The 21211-nt window shown below is 50.4% G+C and overlaps 4 protein-coding genes across 7 annotated transcripts; 3 read left to right on the top strand and 1 right to left on the bottom strand.

Moving 5' to 3' along the window:
• The first annotated feature begins 180 nt into the window (after nt 1-180).
• LOC119219821 (uncharacterized) lies at nt 181-2218 on the top strand. Its single transcript, XM_062566191.1, is given in 6 exon segments — nt 181-197; nt 1106-1240; nt 1344-1659; nt 1661-1694; nt 1697-1782; nt 1909-2218. Coding segments are annotated over 6 exon segments (777 nt in total). The 3' UTR covers nt 2098-2218.
• Nucleotides 2219-4274: 2056 nt separating this feature from the next.
• kcna7 (potassium voltage-gated channel, shaker-related subfamily, member 7) lies at nt 4275-10156 on the bottom strand. 3 transcript variants are annotated; one of them, XM_037475254.2, is made up of 4 exons: nt 9860-10156; nt 9647-9688; nt 8693-9459; nt 4275-7041 (listed from the first exon to the last, which is right to left on the bottom strand). In XM_037475254.2, the coding sequence occupies exons 3-4, from the start codon at nt 9410-9412 to the stop codon at nt 6133-6135; spliced, it is 1629 nt and encodes a 542-aa protein (XP_037331151.2). In that variant the 5' UTR covers nt 9413-9459; nt 9647-9688; nt 9860-10156; the 3' UTR covers nt 4275-6132. The 3 variants fall into 3 exon arrangements, with proteins under 3 accessions (XP_037331151.2, XP_037331152.2, XP_037331150.2); XM_037475255.2 differs by having other exon boundaries at nt 9929-10156; XM_037475253.2 differs by having other exon boundaries at nt 9952-10156.
• A 1070-nt stretch (nt 10157-11226) lies between these two features.
• hsd17b14 (hydroxysteroid (17-beta) dehydrogenase 14) lies at nt 11227-14282 on the top strand. Its single transcript, XM_037476358.2, has 9 exons — nt 11227-11391; nt 11467-11505; nt 11740-11837; nt 12303-12369; nt 12472-12563; nt 12709-12813; nt 12909-12976; nt 13467-13563; nt 13733-14282. The coding sequence occupies exons 1-9, from the start codon at nt 11310-11312 to the stop codon at nt 13877-13879; spliced, it is 795 nt and encodes a 264-aa protein (XP_037332255.2). The 5' UTR covers nt 11227-11309; the 3' UTR covers nt 13880-14282.
• Nucleotides 14283-15168: 886 nt separating this feature from the next.
• bcat2 (branched chain amino-acid transaminase 2, mitochondrial) lies at nt 15169-20781 on the top strand. Of its 2 annotated transcripts, XM_037476349.2 has the most exons (11): nt 15169-15299; nt 16705-16776; nt 17144-17344; nt 17459-17569; nt 17924-18043; nt 18132-18295; nt 19465-19607; nt 19713-19798; nt 19875-20015; nt 20090-20164; nt 20322-20781. In XM_037476349.2, the coding sequence occupies exons 1-11, from the start codon at nt 15282-15284 to the stop codon at nt 20361-20363; spliced, it is 1173 nt and encodes a 390-aa protein (XP_037332246.2). In that variant the 5' UTR covers nt 15169-15281; the 3' UTR covers nt 20364-20781. The 2 variants fall into 2 exon arrangements, with proteins under 2 accessions (XP_037332246.2, XP_037332247.1); XM_037476350.2 differs by lacking the exon at nt 15169-15299 and having other exon boundaries at nt 16699-16776; nt 16943-17344.
• Nucleotides 20782-21211: the final 430 nt, after the last annotated feature.

The raw sequence follows: 21211 nt of genomic DNA, 5'->3' as shown, positions 1-21211 counted from the left end.
AAATCCTATTTTTGGAAAAAAGTCTTGTTGAAAGAGTTGTTCTGGAACACGGTCCGGTTTGAACGCCGCGGCGTTCTGAGATCAGAAGCATCGCGTTGTAAACACAAACTCGCAGTCACGTCTTTAAAAGGAGGCAGGAGAACATCAAGGGAGACATACGACGTGCCGAAATGATTAGAAATGCGTATGTTGAAAAGGTATCGGACACTTAATCAGGTTTCCCGTGTGATGCAGCGCTGCTTTGCATACAATTCGCATTAAAACAACAAACGCAGGAACAATAAAGGCAGGGGGGGGGGGGGGGGCTTTTATAGTAACTCAACCATCGTGCAAATACTGTGACTTTTTGTTCTAAAGTACTTTGTTGTAGACCTTGAGAGATTAAATGCCGGCAGATAAAAGAGAGTCGGAGAGGTCCTTCTCTCTAAGGACTCCGTAGAGGTGAGAAAGTGCCTCGGCTTCTCTTTTGATTTGTTTCCTGAAAGCAACCCTGTAAATCTCCGTTAAACCTCTGGCAATCCCACGGGGCGGTTGCCGCGGTGACAGCTCGCCCTACAAACCTGCTCATCGTGAAAAGGGTTTTAAAAACCTCGAGATCCCCGTCAAACCCGTTTTCAGGTGGAGAAGGGTGTTCGGGATGCGTTGATGTCAGATGCAATAACGCACAAGAATTCAGGAAACTCATTCCTCCACATCTCAGCCCTCTGGACTCTTTTTTTTGGGGGGGGGGGGCATTTTAATGGCAGACTACAAAAGAGCACTGAAGATTCTCCTTCTATACTCCATCACATGACACAAAACCTCCGTCCAGCCCTTCATGCTTGTGTGTAGGTCCTGTGTGTGTGCGTAAAAAAAAAAAGAAAAGAAAGGAATTTCCCCTCCAGGATCAATAAAGCCCATTTGACAGAAACAACACCTGTCTTTTTTCCTTTAAAAAAAAAAAACTACTTGCAGTAACAAATTCCTCTCAACAAGTTTAAAACCTACCTCCTGCATTCTTCGTGGTGCGTTCGAGCGCCTGCCAGCTGCGATCTGGACCCTCTCCACCACCTCTTTGTTGTTGTTCTCATAGGAATATGTTGCTCTCCCCCCCCCTCCCACACAGTCTGACTGCCACCCTGGCCAGCGTGGGAGCCGCCAGTATTCCCAGTGCCGGGCTGGTCACGATGCTGCTGATCCTGACGGCCGTGGGGCTTCCCACTCAGGACATCAGTCTGCTCATCGCCGTCGACTGGCTGCTGTGAGGCATTTTAAGGTTTTGGTGGTGATTTGGCTCCCTCCTCCACCCTCGACCCCGCTCCCTCCGACTCTGATACTGCTCCTCCCGACCCCCCCCCCCACAGGGACAGAATGCGCACCTCCATCAACGTGGTGGGCGACTCCTTCGGCGCCGGGATCGTGGACCACCTGTCGAAGGCCGAGCTCGCTGAGATCGACGCGGCCGAGATGCTGCTCCTCCACCCGGAGGAGCTGGACTTCGTCCCCCCGCCGCCCCTCCTGACGGAGGCGGACCTGATGATCGACCCCTTCAAGCCGCCCGAGCTGCCCCCCCGTTCCCCGCGCCCTCCCAAGCAGAACCACCACGGCCAGGTCGCCCCACCGTCCCAGTTCACCGCCTACTCCCCGGCGCGCTCCGCCCGGTCTCCGTCGCCCCGCTCCCGTCCGCTCCCCCTCGCCGCGCTCCGTCTGCTCCCACTCCCCCGGCCTTTCCGCGCTCACTCGCCTCGGGTCCTCCGCAGGCCGGAGGCGGGCTACTGCGCCCTGCCCAGCCACGACAACCAGGTAAACCCCTCCCACTCCCCCCCCCCCCCCCCCGTCTGAAATGACGCAATAACACGTGCTTCTGGAGACTTGAACGGCTCTCAGGATTTTCTCATGGCCCTCCTTTTCTTCCCCCCCCCCCACCAGGTCCCCACGCTGCCTCGCTCCCACAGAGAGAGAGCGAGGGATCGGGAGCGAGAGCGCCTGAGGCGGGAGAGCGAGACCGAGGAGGACGAGGAGAGGGACCGGGTCCTCGGCGAGACCAGCGACGGCGAGGAGAGCGACGACACGGCCTACGACCGGCGGCAGGCGATGCCGCCCAGCGACCTGCCCTGATCCGCTTCTTACCACTCCGAAAAAAGACAAAAAAAGAGAAGAAAAAAAAAAAAAAAACATTTCCGTGCAGACGTGGAGCTCAAATGTTGCAGAGTAAATCCAACCGACCTGCCCCCCCCCCCCCCCCCCCCCCTCCCCCATAAGGTCACTAATTAAGGCCTCATGTTTCGGGTGTTTATTGTAGGAGGGTTCTTGTTATCTTTATGCTAAGCTAAGCTAACAGGCTGCTGGCTCCGTGCATTAAAGTGGGATTGATCTTCTAATTTAACTTTAAAATGTTCTTTTAAAAATAAGCGTGAGAAGAACCAAACAGCAGACACTATTTTATATTTATTCTCTACCTTAGTTTATCTCGTTACGTCTCCTCCTCGGTGCCCTTCTTGCACATCTCCTCTCATCTTGATGTCAATCTTGTCCCCCCATCATCTATGGTTTGTGTTTCCTCGTTGTGGTCTGGTGTCTAAAAGGAAGAGTTTTAGGCGAGATGCTGTTTCAATTTAGTCGTATGTTTCAAATTTACTTGTTTTAACTCTCGTTTCATTCTTAAATGCTGTAAAATAACGTCATCGGCCTCTCCCTCGCGACTGGACTGCCTTTCATTTTAAATTAAATTTCATCTTCCCTGCATCCTTAAGTCTTGACTCAGATTCACAGGTCCGGCTCATGTGTATATTGTATGTAATAAAATCTTAGAGATTTATTTAAAGTAACTGCGATTCTCCTGTGTTTTCCTCTGCTGCTTAAGCGCAATCTGGGGAGGGATTTGCGGCCGAAAGGGGACACAAAGATATTACTGCTCTGCAACAGACACACATGGGGGAGCAATAAAGAGCGCGCTGATGAGACGGAGGCACGCCGAGATACCAGCGCGCATAATCCTCTCCAGTTAAGGATGGGCGAGGGACGGGAGAGGAGTGGAGGGGGGGGGGGGGGGGGCGGCAGATGGCCAGAAAGACGTCAATCCCTTTTTCATTCTTCCCAGACAGCATAAGGGCACTCTGGGTAATCGCAACCGTTGCTGACGTCAGATTCCATGTTCAAGGCGAGGTGGGTGAGGGTTGAGAGGTTGGAGGGGGGGGGGTTAAAGGTGAGATGCCGCAGGTCAACGAGATAAAAGTAGGTGTTCGAGGTTTGTCGGAAATTATAAATTGTGATGAGGATGTTTTTCGGACACTAATCTGTCCGATGGCATGAGAGGGGCCAGGAGGACCATCTGAGAGGGGGGGGGGGGGGGGGGGGTCTGGAATTTAATCACAGCGTAGTGGGGAGTGTGTGTGTGTGTTATGAACATCATCATCTGCTCCGAAACACTTTCCGTCCTCGTTCGTTCATCCATCTTCACACTGCTTATCCTGTCCTCAGGGTTGCGGGGGGGGGGTTCGGGGGGGTGGACTTTGGATAGTTGGGGTACACCCTTGCTGTGAGGCGACAGTGCTGACCACCACGCCACCGTGCCGCCCCCCTCTCGTCAGTTCAGCTCAATTCGAATATATTCTCGACTTGAGTTGAGACAAAAAGGCCGTGTTGAGCGTGGACTGAGACGTGTAAAGGCGGCACTGGAGGGATTTGGGGGGTCGTGAAGTTTAGGACCACTAAAGCAGTCGGTATTTGTTAAAATTGGGTGTGAGAAGGTGTTGCCATGGCGCCACATTGGACGTCTGGTGTGACAGGATGGATGATTTCATGCTGTTACAGCCATGAGACATGTTTGTCCTTTAGTCTGTGTATTTTGGCTACAAAGATGATTAAATAGTTATTAAATATTGAACTGCCAAATGTAAAAAAAAAACACTCTCAACGCCAAAAGGAAATCCACAAATGTCCCTGGTGATGCATAATGTAGAATCAAATCACGTCAACTTTCATCTGCTTCCAGTTTGGTACAATAATGCGAATCCCTTTCTTCATTTTTTTCAGTAACAAGGAATGAAAACAACGTAACGTAACGTCCGGGTGACGCGGCGTGAGTGGATGTGATCCTTTCTGCCCGTTCAGCTCGGTGAAATCCAGCTGCAGCGGCTTTCTAAAAACACAGTCTGACACCTAGAGGCCGGGATCGCTCATCACACGGGGGGGGGGGGGGGGGGGGGCCGTGCAACGCGCAGCATCCTCCCCGCACTGAGAGGGCCCCTCTCACGTTACCATCACAAAATCACAAATCCACGATCGGAGCGACAAGCGATGTGATCTTTATTAAATGAAGGAAGACATTCAGGTTCAAACATACTAAAGCCACATGTCTTAAGGGTTGTTTTGCGGATCAAACCACATCCACACTGTCAAAACAGCGTATAAAAGTATCTCAGATTCAGACTTAAAAAAATAAAAATCGTATCAAGAAATTGCGAAAAACTATCAAAATCCTGCAAAATTAGCTTTATTTATCTGCTGCGTATTTACCTAAATAATAAATAGAATACACATTTCACACACATACATACGTTATTTTTGATTAATGATTTGGATGAAATATTTGATCACCATATATAAATAAAAAATGACCCTTTTCTTCTATTGAGTTTCTCACAGTGAGAATGAGCCACCTAGAAAATGTGCAGAAGAAGACGGATCACTTCGCAGAGATGGCTTGAGAAATTCCTCGTGGACAATTTCGATGGATTCGATAGAGAGCTGCAGCGATGACGTGAAAATGGAAAACGGAAAAAAGAGGAAAGAAAAATCCATCAGGAGTTTCTGTTGGATTTTGGATTATTGCCTAAAATAAATGTTTGGTTCACCAAGATAATCTTCACGGACAAACACCACTTTTATGTGGTGCGAATACAATCTGCTGAAGCAAAAAGTTAGCTAGCGTTAGCAAGCGTGAGCTAGCGTTAGCTAGTGTTAGCTAGCGTTAGCATCCAGATGACATGAAACATGGCCGATGTCTGGTTCAGCCCTTGGTGAGCAGACATATTTTAAATTGTCGAACAAAACTATAAGATCTCTTAAGCTCTTTTGAACCACATACTTTATTTCAGTAAAAATAACACATTGACTAGAAACAGGAAGTTCAAAAAAGGCCTTCGAGCCCCCGCTGGTTAGAAATGTCGGGCCGACCTCGCGGCGTCTCTCTCTCTCTCTCTCTCTCTCTGCGGGCCGTATCCATTACGTCGCCGTATGTAACCATGACCGAGGACATGAACGCTGGTGAGCGACCCTGCGGCTGCAGGTTACGCCGTAGACACACCGCCGCGGCGCCGTGCATCTGGCCCCCGTAGAAGATCGCTTCACTGCTCGAGTGTTTGCTGCACGCCGGCTCTACGTGGTCACATTTCTGCAGAAGTGTCATCTGTCATTACAGGCATTTTGAAAATACTTTTTACACCTGTGCAGGGACGATCATGTGGCACGACCAGCTCACGGCTGATTTATTACGCTTTTATCCCATTTTAAGAACATTTTGCTTAAATAATCTTTGTCCATCTGCTGCACAATGGGAAAATATTTTTAACCTGCTTTTCAAACAAATAGTTTCTTATAAAACAAACTATATAGATACGTTTTTAATACAATCTTTTAATATATTTTTTTGTGTAACCGAGGTAGTGTTTCAGTCAGCACAACTAAACATGAAAAAATGTCCACATGCAAGTGTATGTAAGGAGAATACAGCTTCTCACAATACACTTGGGTTTAAGGGAGGTTAAAGCAAATTCAAAATTTAACCTAAACTTATATTCAGGAAACTTTCAAGGAAATTATTAAGTGAGTTATGAAAATGTAAAATCAAGTTATCGCTAAAACCTTTAATACCATTTTTCTAATGAACACCTTTGCTATGCTCAAAACAAGCAACAGGGTTTCTCACTGCCATCACTCAGTCAGATCTTTTTATCGTCTTCATTGTGCAGCAGGTGGAATCGTCCATACCTTCAGCTGGATGGACGATTATTTGAGGCTTCTGAAAATGTCTTTTTTTTTCAAAGAGCTCACATTACATTTATTCATTGAGAGAAAAAATCTGGCATCAAGTCTCCGTGTTCACGTTGTACCTCCGCCCTCCTCTCCGTCAGATGTCCGCCCTCCTCTCCGTCAGACCTGAGTGACCAGAGTTTCGTTGAGATAGAAGTTCGTCCCCCTCCGCCCGCCGGCTTCCTGCCCGGTGCAGAGCCCCGCCAGGAGGGAGCCGTTGAGCGGCGGGCAGATGTCCGGCCCGTACACGGGGGCGTAAACCCCCTCGTCCTCTCCGTCCTCGCGCTCCCCCTCGCCGTCGTCCTCTCCGTCCCACAGCGACGTGGACACGTGCTTGTACTGCGTCGTCTCCTCGCACTCGTTCTCGCGGTGGTAGAAGTAGCTGAAGTTGGACACGATGACGGGCACCGGCAGCGAGATGGTGAGCACGCCGGCGATGGCGCACATGGAGCCCACCAGCTTCCCCCCGACCGTCTCCGGGTACATGTCCCCGTAGCCCACCGTCGTCATGGTCACAACGGCCCACCAGAAGGCCCCGGGGATGCTGGTGAACGCCGTGTCTTGGCTGTCCACCTCCGCGAAGTAGGCGGCGCTGGAGAAGAGGATGACCCCGATGAAGAGGAAGAAGATGAGCAGCGCGAGCTCTCGGAGGCTGGCCTTCAGCGTCTGGCCCAGGATCTGGAGGCCCTTGGAGTGGCGAGACAGCTTGAAGATCCTGAAGACCCTCACCAGCCGGATGACCCTGATGAGGGCCAGGGACACGGAGGGCGGCGCCCCCTTGTCCTTGGCCATCTCCGTGCCCAGGGTGACGAAGTAGGGAATGATGGCGAAGAAGTCGATGGTGTTCATGACGTCCTTGAAGAAGTGCACCTTGCTCGGGGCGCAGATCAAGCGCACGATGAGTTCGAAGGAGAACCAGATGATGCAGATGGTCTCCACGATGAAGAAGGGGTCCTGGAAGGGGTTGAACCCGGGCGGGACCGAGATGGTCTCGTTCGCTATGGTGGGGTGAGGCATGGTGGTGAATTGCTGAGACAGAAGACAAACGACAGAAAAGGTGTTTTCAGGTTAAACCAATAAAGCAAATGGGACCAACACGTGAACACATGCATGCATTCTCTCATCAAACATGAGATGGGGAAACACGAGAGCAAAGGGGTTGGGTGATACCAAAGTGTCTCCATGGCGACAATGTTTACAGGAGTGGAAACAGCGGATCGGTGAGAAGACGCAATTATTCATAAAGTTTGTCCTCAGCACATTGGGAGAAGGACACCTGTCACCAGGTCGGATCGAGCCAGCAAGCTCTGTGATACGGTGCTAACTTTCCCCTCCTCTCCATTTCCACTCCACCGGCTTTATTTTTCCTCAGATATAAATCAGTTTCTCTATATATAAACACACACACACACACACACATAAAAGCGGGAGTTCATGTGACGCTGGGTTGCGTTACGGCCTCAGAGACGGGCAGCGGCGGCGGCGGCGGCATCTGACACTTCGTTTAACGGGCTGCGTGGGGGTTTTTTTTTCTTCTGGGAAGTCGGTGCAGGTTTGAAATGGTTGGGATTTAGTGTCTTTGAACAAGTTAGATATGGTTACTCCGAGCTGCTGGTGACCTCGAAGCGCATATTGTCCCCAATGCTGTACATTGGGGACAATATGCAGCATTGGGGACATTCCTATCGAAATAAGCGTCATTTGTACCACGTGTCGCTGATTGGAAGGAGGCAACGAAGCCACTTAAGTAGGTGCTGACAGAGCCAGTGGTGTTTACCTGGGGGGGGGGGGGGGCACACATCCACATTCAACCCAGGTTGCATAAGAATGACCTCCAATTAAACGACATACACCTCGTCAGGAGGCACCAACCACATTCGGGCCTCCAGCGCCGATGAAGGGTCCCGTGTTGTCTGTCTCTTGATTTACATCCTTATATGTGTGGGAGTAATGGAGCAGTGTTGGCGTGGGGGGGCGTGGTGGGGGGGGGCAGGTGTAAATGCTAGCGCGGCAGCGGTGTCGCTTCTGCCCGCCGCGCACCCTCCAGAACGCCACAGGAGGCTAATTCGGTTTAGCGGCGGTCATCAGAAACAGTCTCCTTTGCGTGCTGTTTTCAGCTCGCAGCCCGTGAGTCACAGCGAGTATTAATACAGACATCGGTTTATGTGTTGATGTCCTCCCTCTATATTTAGCCCCCTTTTTGGCTCCCCAAGGGGTAACGTGAGACAAGGTCGTCTCCTTTCCTTCCTTTCACTTCACGGGCCTTTTATTTATTTATTTATTATTTTTTTCACCTCTAACTCATTCCACACTGTCTCCCGGGTTCCACAACTCCGGAGCGTCCAGTCTGGCCCGAATGTGCCTGTTGGTTCTGGCAGTCGCCCCCCCCCGAGTGGCAGACGAGGCCTCTCCCACCACGTGAGACCTCCGACCCGTCCCACTCAGGCTTTCCTCACTTGAATTTTAACTACCCTCCTCGTCTCCTTTGGCTAAACCAAGAGAGGTATCGGACCCGATGCCCAGGTCCGGAATGATCTCAGGAAAGAGCTCGGCCCGCTGCTCCCCCCTCCCTCGCTCACGGCGCGTCGCTTATCTCTAAGGTGACAACGCACGGCCGTCCCGCCACGTTGACCTCGGATCCCGTCTGCGCCCCCCCCCCCCCCCCCCCCCCAGTCCTCACCTCCCTCTGTTCCTTCTCGTGCCTGAACTCCGGCAGGGTCTCCAGGCAGAAGATGAGAATGGAGAGCACGATGACCATGACGCTGATGATGGCGATGATCCGAGCGCCGCCGGAGGACTCCGGGTACTCGAACAGCATCCAGAGGCGGCGCTGCAGGTCGTTGGTGGGCAGGGGCCTCTCCTCCTCCTTGGAGAAGCCCTCCTCGGCCTTGTAGCGGTCGATGGTCTCCTCCCCGAGCTCGTAGAAGCGCAGCTCCTCCAGGAACATGTCCAGCGGCACGTTGGCGGGCCGGCGCAGCCTCCCGCCGGACTGGTAGAAGTACAGGATGGCGTCGAAGCAGACGCGGCTGCGGTCCAGGAAGAGCTCGTTGCGCACGGGGTCGAAGTAGCGGAGGCGGCGGCGGGGGTCGCCCAGCAGGGAGTCGGGGAACTGGGCCAGCGTGCGGAGCTGCGTCTCGTAGCGCATCCCCGACACGTTGATGGCCAGCCGCTCCGCCAGGGCCCAGCCGCTCCGCCAGGGGCAGCGCCGCTTCTCCCGCGGGGCCCCCCCCCCGCCGGGCTCCTTCCCGCCGATTTCCTTCTCCAACTTGTTGTTCTTGTCTTTGGTCCACTTCTCCTCGTCGCCGACCTCCTCGGCCTTCTGGTTTTCCTTAGTCTGCCTTCCTCCTCCTCCTCCTCCTCCTCCTCCTCCTGTGCCTCCTCCTTTGTCCTGATGATCCATCACCTTCTCCCCTGGGTTTGTGGAATCACTTTCCTCGTCTCTTCACTCTGTGGAACAAGAGAACAGAGCAGGGAGACATCGGTAGATGAAAGACGAAAGAAGACACGCAAAGGTTATGAACGTTGTTACGTTTGGTCACAAAACAACACAAACACAACTTCACAAGCTCCACAATGACTTTTACAGAATATTCACACAAGTCTCGGAACGGAACCATTCAAATCTAAATCTCACCTCTTTTTCTTCTTTCTCTGTGAATTCAACGGCACAATTTTTCTGTACAACAGGAAAATAAAACGTCTTGAGGTCACGTTACAATTGATTATATGTGGTTGAATTGTGTGACGGGCGAATCGATTTTCACTAAACAAAATCCAAACACCCAAACTAACAAAATGACTATGAAAATGTCCCCAATTTGTTACATTAATGAGCAGATTTACGTACGTCTCCCACTACACTGCGAGGTGTAAATAACATCGAGCAGGCGCTCCGTGCAAAAAAAGCTCCACACACGCGGTCGGCCTCGTGCTCATCACCAGTTCATCGGCGCGTCCAGTTCGGCCAGTAGGAATCCTCCTGTCGCCAGAGCCCCGCGACCCGCAGCTAACGACGCCTGCACAGATTGACCATGACTCTGTCCGATCCGCACCTCCACCTCGGGTGGGGTGGTGGGGATGAGGGGGGGGTAAGGGGTGCCTCTCCGTGTCTGACCTTTCCCCTCTCCTGTGCACCGGCTCTGTCCCTGCGGTCGGAGGGCGGGGAGGTGTGTCTGCGTCGGGGGGGGGAGGGGGGAGGGGGGAGCGGCGGAAGGCTCCCTCGGGAGGTGCTGCTGCTGCGGCGCTAATCTGGCGGCTCGGATGGTCGCGCTTGTTTGTAGGTCACTCGCGGCCTTCACTTGAGCTCGCTCTCACGCTCGGGTTCGCCCCCCCCCACCCCACCCGGGGGAATGCTGTCGGGCCGAAATTCAATCCCGGACCCTGCTCCCGATCCAAAAGCACCGCTGCCCACCCCCCCCCCCCCACAGACACTTATTCTCTGCCCCCAACAACTCTCCCCGGCCCGAAAATGTCAGCCTGTTAACCTCTCACTCGCTCTTAAACATACTGCACATATCTGCACTCATGTGTGCACATGGACCTGTACACACACACACACACACACACATGGCAAAGGCCAAGAACCGTTATGTTTAAACATTATAAGACGGACTTTGGAGGCACAAATGTGTGTTTTCATGGTATAAATCGTTTTAATTGGCCACTTGACGGAGGCTGGTGAAGAATTGTCCACAAATGTAAAACGTGGCGAATGGGCTTGACCTGCAATTGCAGTTGTCGTTGTGAATTAAATATAAATCAGGACATCTGTGGCTATTTTAGACCCGTCATCAAGTTTACACTCTAGCAGCGCGACAGCTTCAGGGGCCCCGAGTGTCAGGGGGGGGTCTCCCCGGGACTTCAAGTGCTACACGTCCTTTAAAAGAGAAACATGTGGAGGTGGAAAAGACTCAAAAATGACCAGAGTGAAAAAAAACGAGTCACTGAACGACCCAAAGAGACACAAACACACGCAGAGAGAAGCGCAAACGACTACGGAGAGACACAAAACATTTCTAACTAGTCAAGTTACTGTCATTTAAATACACGTCTTTACGTAGCGGCAACAGAAGGTTTCACGCGAGGTAAAAGCGGACACTTCAGTGACTCATTTTCCAACTTTATTGGCAGCTTTTGAGTGAACATCGTGATTTCCAACACTGCCAAAATGCCCCTGAAGGCACCAGCGGGTCCGAATTTTCGGCGATGGTTTGAGGAAGAGGACGCTTCCTGGTTGCGGATCACGTGGTGTGTCACAGTTGAGGCGTTCAAAGATCGAGTTCAGCAGCAGCACCGAAATGTCGCTCCGATACCCCGACAAAGTTGTCATCGTGACGGGGGGGTCCAAAGGCATCGGGAGAGGGATTGTCAAAGTGTTCGGTAATTATTCCTGTTTGTAACGTCCGTGTTTGATGAATCACCAACGTGAAGGTGTTGATCGTTGTCTCTTTTCAGTGGAGAATGGAGCCAAAGTGGTGTTTTGTGCAAGAGGAGGTCAGTAAACTTTTGAATTACAATAAGTTTGTGGAAGAAAGAAGTACAAAATGAATACATTCAAAGTAGTACTAAAGTACTTATTAAGTGGACTCAGTTTATGTATTAAAGATTCAATACAGTTAAAGTCAAATGCAAGAACTTCTCAATTGTTCTTCGGTGCAGGAGTTGTACTGAAAGACATTTAAAGCTTAAACAAATACTCCATTGACAACAATCACTCGTGTATCGCAGGTGCAGCAGGTGAGGCTCTGGAGGCGGAGCTAAACAAAACCGGGCCTGGCTCGTGCAAATTTGTCACATGTGACATCTCCAAAGAGGATGACATCAAGGTATTGTGCAACTTTGTTGTTATTGGCCCGATCACATGATCCGTGGTTAAAAGTGTCTCCTGTCTATCCGTCACGAACTTCCCTTAAATCAAACAAAAGTGTAATTTTATTGTTTTCCCCTTTTTTTTTTACATGACATGCCATTTAGCTGAAGCTTTTATCCAAAGCGATTTACAATATGTGCAATCAACCACAGGGATACAAACTCAAAAGAACAAGAAACCGGAGTTTAATTTCATCAAATAAGCCGATTTACAACTTGGTTATATATGTTTTATACATGTAAATATATTACAATTTAAGTGCTACAATGTGTTGGTCTCACCTGCTAAAACTGCACCGACAGACACGCCAATCTCCAGAAAAAAGCCTTTGTCTGAAGCAGTTCTGCAGGTTGCTCTGCAGGGGGGGGGGGGGGGGGGGGGGGGTGTATAGGTGTAACTGGTACTGCGTGTCCCCCCACAGAGACTGGTCGACGTCACGGTGGCGCGTCACGGACACGTGGACTGCCTTGTCAACAACGCGGGGTGGCGTGAGTCTCTTTTTTTTTTAAATTGTCCCTCCTCCGGCTGACTCGATGGTGATGACGCAGTCGTGCTTAATTGGCTCTCTTTTGGTGTCTGTTGGTCTGCAGACCCTCCTCATAAATCCACCGATGACGTCACGGCGCAGGAGTTCCTGGACCTGCTGAATCTGAACGTCGTCAGCTACTTCTTGGCTTCTAAGGTGACGTCTCCCCCTGGTGGGCGACTTCTTAAAATGACACTTTGAAGCAACTCAATTGCAAAATTAGATCACAATTGAATACTTTTTGAATGTATTTTTGACGGTTATCATTTACGATAATTGTTTCATTTATCCATGCCTTTAGTACGTGCTGCCGTACCTACGGCAGCGTCACGGAAACATCATCAACGTGTCCAGTCTGGTGGCGACCATCGGTCAAAAGCACGCCGCCCCGTACGTGGCCACCAAGGTGAGCGCATCGCTCCAGCTGTGGATGACGTAGTTACCTTCAATCACGGGTTAAGCGAGACGGGGAATACGCCGTGTGCTTTTTTTCTCCACCAGGGGGCGATCATATCCATGACGAAGGCGATGGCCGTGGACGAGAGTGTCCACAACGTGAGGGTGAACTGGTGAGACCAGGAAGAGGCTCTTTTCTGTTGCCGTCCCGTTGCTGGGCAACGGCTCTGGTCAACTTCCTGAAAGAATGTTGGATTATTACAGATTATGTTTTTTTTTAATAAGATTTACACGTTTTGTTTTTCATAATCTTCACAAGCTTCACGATGCAGATGTAGAGAGCCAACGTTAGTGCTTTAGTTGGATCCAGTGGTTCCTAACCTTGGGGTCGTGACCTTTCAAAGGGGTCTCCATATAAATCTAGGGGGCCTCGAGATCCCAATACACAAATGTACTTTTCATGACTTGAAATATTTTCACCTCTTTCCAAATTGGGAAATATTACATACTTTTGATTTAATTGAAATCAGGGTCTCTTATTCACACGAGAGTCTCCAATCAGAACAGTCTCTGCAAAAATCCCTCTGTTCTTTTCTGGTAAACCTAAATACTTCAAGCTATCTGAACACCTTGAGCCGAACTGTGATTGGCATTGTGTTTCAGCATCTCTCCAGGCAACGTGCTGACGCCGCTGTGGGAGGAACTAGCAGGACAAACACCCGATGCTGCTGCAGCCATCAAAACAGGAGAAACCCACCAGGCAAGTTCTCCCTGTGGAACCGACCGGGTTCCTCCTCCGAGCTGCAAAGAACCGGTCACTTTTTCTGATTTCAAAGTTGTTGTTTGACTTGCTCCGGTGGTAAAATAATGGAGCTTAATGAAAAGCCAGCGAGCAGGAGGGAGCACTGACGTGTCGTCCTCTCACACAGCTGCTGGGGCGCATGGGCACCGAGGGGGAGAGCGGCCTGGCCGCCTTGTTCCTGGCCGCGGACGCCACTTTCTGCACCGGGATCGACCTGCTGCTCAGCGGAGGAGCCGAACTCAACTACGGCGTCAAGAGTCAGATCCACACCTGACCGTCGCCCCGCCCCCCCTCCCCTCACCCGAGCACCCAAGGGACCAGATCAATGAGTCGCAGCCTCCGCGCCATTTCCAAAAGAGATTCTGCATGTTTACGGTGTCTTCAGTCATGTGATCGTCTGCCACAGCAGCCTCTTATAAACGTCTTATTTGTGCAAGCTTTGAGTTCGGGTCAATGTGTTTGGTTAAAGGGTTAAACTTTAAATTTTAGAATCAGTATTATTAATATTACAGGTGTAATATTAATATGATGTTTTATTCTCTGTATTGTAAACCCTTTATGCTCCTATGTGTTTGGTGATCTACCTATTTCCTAATTGTCTTTGCACATTGACTTTTTATGCATAATAATTGTGCAATATTATTAAACTTGACAGGACTCGTCCTGGTCCCAACGGGCTCATTGTCATGGAACTGCTTGTTTAACAGGTTTTCACATTGAGTGCGGATTTTACATCCACTAATGCTATATTTGTGCTATTGTGCTTTAAGCATGCATTATATTCCTTAATTGATCCTCTGTGGGGCAAGTTGGGGTGTTGAACTAGCTTGTGTACAGAGAAACAGGTTAGGATAATAAATAAAACCAAACCCTCTATTTCAATAGATATTATTTAGATCTGTACATGGAGCGCTGAGGGGGGGTTCAACTAAAAAATGAAAATACCTGAGCAGTAGTTATGTTAATGGTAAAAAATAAACAAGACGTTTAAATGTCAAGCTTATATATTAAATATATTATGGTATAACACGGTGGAGCACAAACAAAATGGAAATAAGCAACTTCTTCAATATAAATACTGAGGGGACGAAAAAAAAGCTGGTTCCCAAAATATTTAGTTTAGTTTCATTCATGACTGTCGTTCATCTTGTTCATGTTTTTCACCTCAACCTGTGTAACCGCCCCCGCCCCCCCAAACCGACCAATCAGCTTCCACCAGCGTGACCTCAAATAAACCTGCTTCACGAGCCTGCTGCTCTCCGCCAATGGGATGTTACGTTGTGACACGCCCCCAACAACGTCCTTGGATGATACTGGTTAATGAAAAATAATAAAAAATATGTATTTATTTGTATTCTTGGCCTTTTTTTTCTTCTTTTCCAACTCGGGTATTTGTGACAGTTTAAATCATATTTATTTACTAACCGCCAACGAACGGAAAAATACAAATAAAACCCAAACAGCAACAAACCGTCTGAAGCAGTGCAGTCGACCGTTAAAAAGGAGTCGATACACCGGGACGGTGAATCACGTGGGGGAGGTTTCTGGATCCAACCGACGCCGGACGAACAAAAAAAAAAAAAAAAAAGGCGTCTCTTGTTTCAAAGCGGAACCCAAGTTGCCTTCGTCTCTGTTTCCACACGAGCACAGAACCGCGTATCGTCATCGCAGCGGAGATGGCAGCTCTCCGAACGGTGAGTTCACTGACCGACGTCTGCGGGGCTTTTTTCTTTTTTTTTTTTTTCTTTACGTGTTCACGTCGACTGTCCGGGGTTAATGGTTCACTCAACACGGGCGATAAGGGCGCCGATCGCGATCGATAAAGCCCGCGATGACGTCACGCGCGTTTTCTTGTGCCGTGACGCCGCGGAGGGCAAAGCGATGCGGCGCCGTTAAAGGTCACCGCGCCGAACCGCGTCCGAAAATGAGACCATTAAAGCGGTCTTCTTCATCGCCCTAAAAGCAACGGCCTCGCACTAAACAAATCAATACATTGTGTAAAGGTTCAGGTTGAGATAAAGGATTCGGCAGAGATCAGATTTGCTAGTTTGACTTCAAATTATGAGGAAAGAAAAGTTAACCAAACGTGACTTATTTGATCCCTTTCTGCGGGTTCGGCGCACGTCGGTCAGTCAAACCAACGGAATATTAAATATGATTATCGATTATCAATGCGGAGTTCAAAAACAAGGAGTCACTTAACTCCTTCTAATTGGTTTAAACCCGAATTTAAATTGAGGCTGGAACTCAATTCAATTCAATTCATTTTATTTTGTATAGCCCAAAATCGCAAATTACAAATTTGCCTCAGAGGGCTTTACAGTCTGTACACATGCAACATCCTCTGTCCCGAAACCCTCACATCGGCACAGGAAAAACTCCCCAAACTCTTGTTTGTTTGTTTTTATCTGCTCCGGTGCACAACTACTTTCCATATGTCACGTGTCAATGTTATTGTTTTTACTTTGCATTTCTAATCAGCTTAACGTGCTGGGTTTCCTGGTTTAATAGTTGGGCTCACATGCTAACTAGTTCATTTTTCCTGATTTGACTGGGTGGGTTCCACAGGTCGTCAAGAACAAATGTCCTGCATGTCACAAACCTACATATATATATATATATATATATATATATGTGTGTGTGTGTGTGAAGCTACAAGGTCTTGAGTCATAGCATTAAGGACACTATTGATGGATTTGTGCCGTGCGACTTTTTGGAGTTGGAATTGTGCTGCTGATAGTTGATTCTTCATCGTTCTCCTTGTATTTGTTTTCGCACGTATTCTGGTGATAAGTAACCGATTATTGGTTTGCTTTTATCTTCGGCACACTGGATCCCTGCAAACCACTCCCTCACCTTGCATTCCTCCCTTTGATTCTAATCCCAGCGCTGTTTCCTACACGAGGGTTCTTTAGCTGTCAGAACCATCGGTGCAGAACACACACACACACGGGGCACAAGGTCAGGACACGGTGTCACCTTATGGGGAGATGTCACCTTATGGGGAGACGTAGTACCGTGACGCTGAAGGGTGGACTAGGAAAATCTTTCAGAAGTCCTGATTTTGTCCGTTTTTTGTTGTGTTTTTGGATTTCGCAGGCACTCCATGGACGCCGCGTCCAGGCTCTCCCTTTGTCCTTGGGCTCCCTGCGGAACGCCAGTTCCTTTAAGGTAATGAGGGAAACGTGAGCCCTGCTGGAGCACCTCGCTACTGGGAGAAGGAAGTCACATGACTCTGAAGTGGGACTATTGTCTCTCTTTTAACTTACAACTTAAAGTTTCTTTTCCCTTTCTGTGTTTTCCTCACTGTCTGCTTGTGTATTTTCATTTAATTCAGTCTAATTTAATTGTGTCGAGTTGCTGAGTCGGCCTCCACTGACTTTTTAGCTTTTAAAAAAAAAAATCCTGCTCTGTCAATAACGCCGATTTAACGAAAGAAATAAAAAATCAATCCCCGCTGTCGTCGCCTGCTCTGCTCTCGTCCCCGCTGCGTCTCTCCCTTTGTCCCCGCCTCGCTTGCCCGTCCTCCGGCCCCCAGGCGTCGGATCTGGTCGTCGAGCGCAACGCGGCGGGCAAGCCCAAGCCCGACCCCTCCACCCTGGTGTTCGGCAAGCACTTCTCCGACCACATGCTGACCATCAACTGGTCGGCGAAGGCCGGCTGGGAGGCGCCTCGGATCAAACCGTTCCAGAACCTGTCGCTGCACCCGGCCACCTCCGCCCTGCACTACTCCATCGAGGTGAGCGCGTTCGCTATGAGGTCAAAGGTCACTCGCTAAGGGGGCCCCCCACCCCCCCAATGCTGCCGTCCGCTGCATTCACAGAGGTGTGTGTGTGTGTGTGTGTCCCCACAGCTGTTCGAAGGCATGAAGGCGTTCCGAGGAGAGGACAACCACATCCGGCTGTTCCGCCCCATGCTGAACATGGCGAGGATGCATCGGAGCGCCGAGAGGAGCAGCCTCCCCGTGAGTTCACCTCTTCACCTCCCTCCCCCCCCCCCCCTTCTCTCCGGCTCCGACGGGCCTGCTTGTGCCTGTTTGATTCCGGTGACGCAAGAGTCGACAGCTCCTCGGAGACAATGGGAGCCGTAACACGAGGACACCAGCGCGCCTCCTTCCAGTCAGAGACCAGGAACAAGGAAGAACATTCCTATACTTGCCAGTTGGACGAGTGTGGTGATGGGAACAAGGAACTCAACCGACAACCATTTAATCCTCCCCTTTCAATTTCTGATTTGGTGGCACTTAAAACCACATGACTCTTTGTCTTCGCTGCGGACTTCACGTACTAAACGCACTGTGTCCTCGTCTCCTCTGTAGCTCTTTGAGAAGGAGGAGCTGCTCAAGTGCATCAGCAAGCTGGTGGAGGTGGACCAGGACTGGGTCCCCTTCTCTCAGGACGCCAGCCTCTACATCCGACCCACCTTCATCGGCACCGACGTGAGGCCCCCGACCATCTCTGGTAGGCTCCGGTCACCTTACCGAGCCCTGGTAACTCTCATTTCCCCCCCCCCCGCCCCCCTTCCAGCCGTCGCTCGGCGTGTCCCACCCCAGCGAAGCCATGATCTTCGTCATCGTGGGCCCGGTGGGGCCTTACTTCGCCACCGGCTCCTTCAGCCCCGTGTCCCTGCTGGCCGACCCCTCCTTCGTCCGGGCGTGGAAAGGAGGCGTCGGGGCCTACAAGATGGGAGGGTGAGTTTGTTTTCCTCACCCTGAGCAAAGTGAAACCCCGGACGACGTGTTGCGATTTGTTCTTGTGACAGCAGCAGCAGAAACGTAGGAATGACCACGGTGCGTCTCCCCCCCCCCCCCCCCCCCCCCGCTGTCAGATGTCCACAAACATGCCGAATGATACACAACATCTGTGTGTTTAATGACGTGGTCCAACGTCTGATGAGCTGCTTTCCTGGCATCCAGCCTCGATTGACACATAGGGGACAAAAATGCAAATTGGGTCGGAGAAGAATGTTAAAAAAAAAAAAAACGGTCAAACCGCTTTTTTTTTTGTGCACAATCAAAGCACCTTAATGAATACATCATTGTTATATTCCCAAGTATTACAAGTGCTTAACTCTTAATCTGTTAGTTGCTCTTAAGTCCAACTGTTAGTGATGAGAAAGGAGCCAGCTGGTGGAATGAAAGCCCTTATTGTCGAAGCAGGAGGGTCCGAACCAGTCGAACCGGTTCATCGATGACACGAGGCACCACGGGAAATAACACCAGAGCGATCCGGTTAGACGAGCATGAAACAACCCCCCCCCCCCCCCCCCCTTTGGATACGTCCTGAGGTTTGCAGAGTGACTGTTTCTAACCTTTTAAATCTCCACTCGATCCACACGGCCTCTAATCCCAGGTCCCCCCCCCCGCTGTGGGATTACACGACCAAACCCAGGGAATCCGCTCCCACCTCGGCAGGGAGGACATTTCAGGGTCATCGTGGATTTAAAGTCCGATTTTGTTCTTTTTTTTTTTAAGCATTAGATTCGTATTTGCAGCTTTTTATTTTTTCTTAAATTGTTTTCCACCAACAACAACAACACAAGACATTACGAAAACAACCCAGACAGGACAAACGGGTCAAATTGGATAAATGGGCTCGTCGGCGAAAAATCAGGAACATTTAAGAGATTTGACACGGCGCTAAACAAAATGACATGTTCACTTTCCAATTTAAATCCACTGGTCTCAAACAGAAGGACATAAACTGGGGGGAAATAGAATGAAAGTAAATCATCTTCTACAAAAGGTTCCTCAATAAAAAAAAGCCACAATGTGGTATTTCATTTCACAGAACAATTATTCATGAATATCTGAGGAAACGTGGCCTCAGGTTAACACGTATTAACCCCCCCCCCTTTTAGTAACTACGGGCCGACGATAGCGGTGCAGAAGGAGGCGGTGAAGCGCGGCTGCCAGCAGGTCCTCTGGCTGTACGGAGAGCAGGAGGAGATCACCGAGGTCGGCACCATGAACCTCTTCATCTACTGGACCAATGAGAAAGGAGGTCGGCCCCCCCCCCCAAGTGCTCCTCAGCTTTTATGTGTTCCTTCTGCCCCCCCCTCTGATGGCGACATATAAAAATACCATTAATCAAACTGTGTGCCTTCAGAGAAGGAGTTGTTCACCCCCCCCCTGGACGGCATCATTCTCCCAGGAGTCACCAGGCAGTCTCTGCTGGACTTGGCCAGGAACTGGGTAGGTCCTCCACACAGAGCCCGTAACCCCCCTGACCCCCCCACCCCCCCCCCCTTAATCGCTGTGTTTCCCTCAGGGTGAGTTCAAGGTCACAGAGCGGACGATGGGCATGAAGGAGCTTCTGGGGGCTCTGGACTCCGGGAAGATCCTGGAGGTGTTCGGGGCCGGGACGGCCTGCGTCGTGTCTCCAGTCGGCAGCCTCCTCTACGGGGAAAAGGTCAGAGTTCAACCCCCCCCTTCGCCTGCCTGTAAAGCGTCCTGTGGTCTGATTTCTCTCCCCCCCCCCCCCAGACATACGAGATCCCGACCATGCGGAACGGGCCCGACCTGGCCAAGAGGTTCCACAAAGAGCTTACTGACATTCAGGTGAGTGACGGGTGAAGCATCGATACATGTGCGTCATGTGACCGTCCTGATGTAACCTGACTGGGTCAGAATGACCTTGAATGACCTTGAATGAGTTTGTTCAAAACCGTCCAATAAAAGCTGTTTGACTTGATTTCTCCCCTCTTTGATCCCTCAGTACGGACGCACGGCGAGCGAATGGGCCCCGCTGGTCATTTAACCACCGCTGCACATGCCAGTTGTATCAACAGTTCAATTTAGACGACCAGCAGAGCCCCGCCCCCCCCCCTTACCACTCCCCCACCCCCCCCCAAACAAACAAACACACACACACTCAAGAGGACGAGGACGCTTCTCTGTCTCTTTTCCTCGTCTCTGTTCCGTTGGGCTGCGCTCGGGGGGCTTGAATGTAACCGCTTGCTTTGGGAAGCAGAAATGGCGACGACGTGCAATGTGTTGACCCAACGCGCCCCCCCCCCCCCCCCACACACACACACAACAAAAAAAACAGCTGGGGAGGGGAAAAACGAGCAAACGCAGCCAAATGATTAAAAGGTAAAACAACGATGTGATGTGGTGAAATGTTCAAATCTTGCAGCTGATTGGTCAACTCAAAAAAAAAAAAGATTCCACTGCTTGTCGGACTCACTCCTGGGGGGCCGTGCTCGTAGAGAATAGCACAAACACTCAAGGCACAAAGGTTTTTTTAGTCCAATCGTTGCTCTGTATTCTGTGTTTAGGGACAGCTCGACAAATGTATAAAACTTTATCAATGACGTCTGTTACTGTGCGTAGAGTTCCTGAGATGTGAGTGAGCGTTGCCGTTGGTTACCGAGAGGAGTGGGGGGGAGTGGGGGGGGTGTCGTTGCCCTGTGTTCTGCGTGTAATAATCATGGAAACATGTGACCTCGTCCTCATCATCATGCAGAGATTAGAATTGTCTTCCAAGGTGTTTGGTCTTCTCCTTCCTCCATTTGAAAGGTCTTTGTTTCTTCTGCACACTCCGCCCCCCCCCCCCCCTCCCCGTCCAAGTGCCTGACCTCTGTTAGTGTGTGTGTGTGTGTGTAG

The sequence above is a fragment of the Pungitius pungitius genome, chromosome 12 (assembly GCF_949316345.1).
Source record: "Pungitius pungitius chromosome 12, fPunPun2.1, whole genome shotgun sequence".
Taxonomy (NCBI): domain Eukaryota; kingdom Metazoa; phylum Chordata; class Actinopteri; order Perciformes; family Gasterosteidae; genus Pungitius; species Pungitius pungitius.
This window is presented reverse-complemented; position numbering and strand designations above follow the sequence as displayed.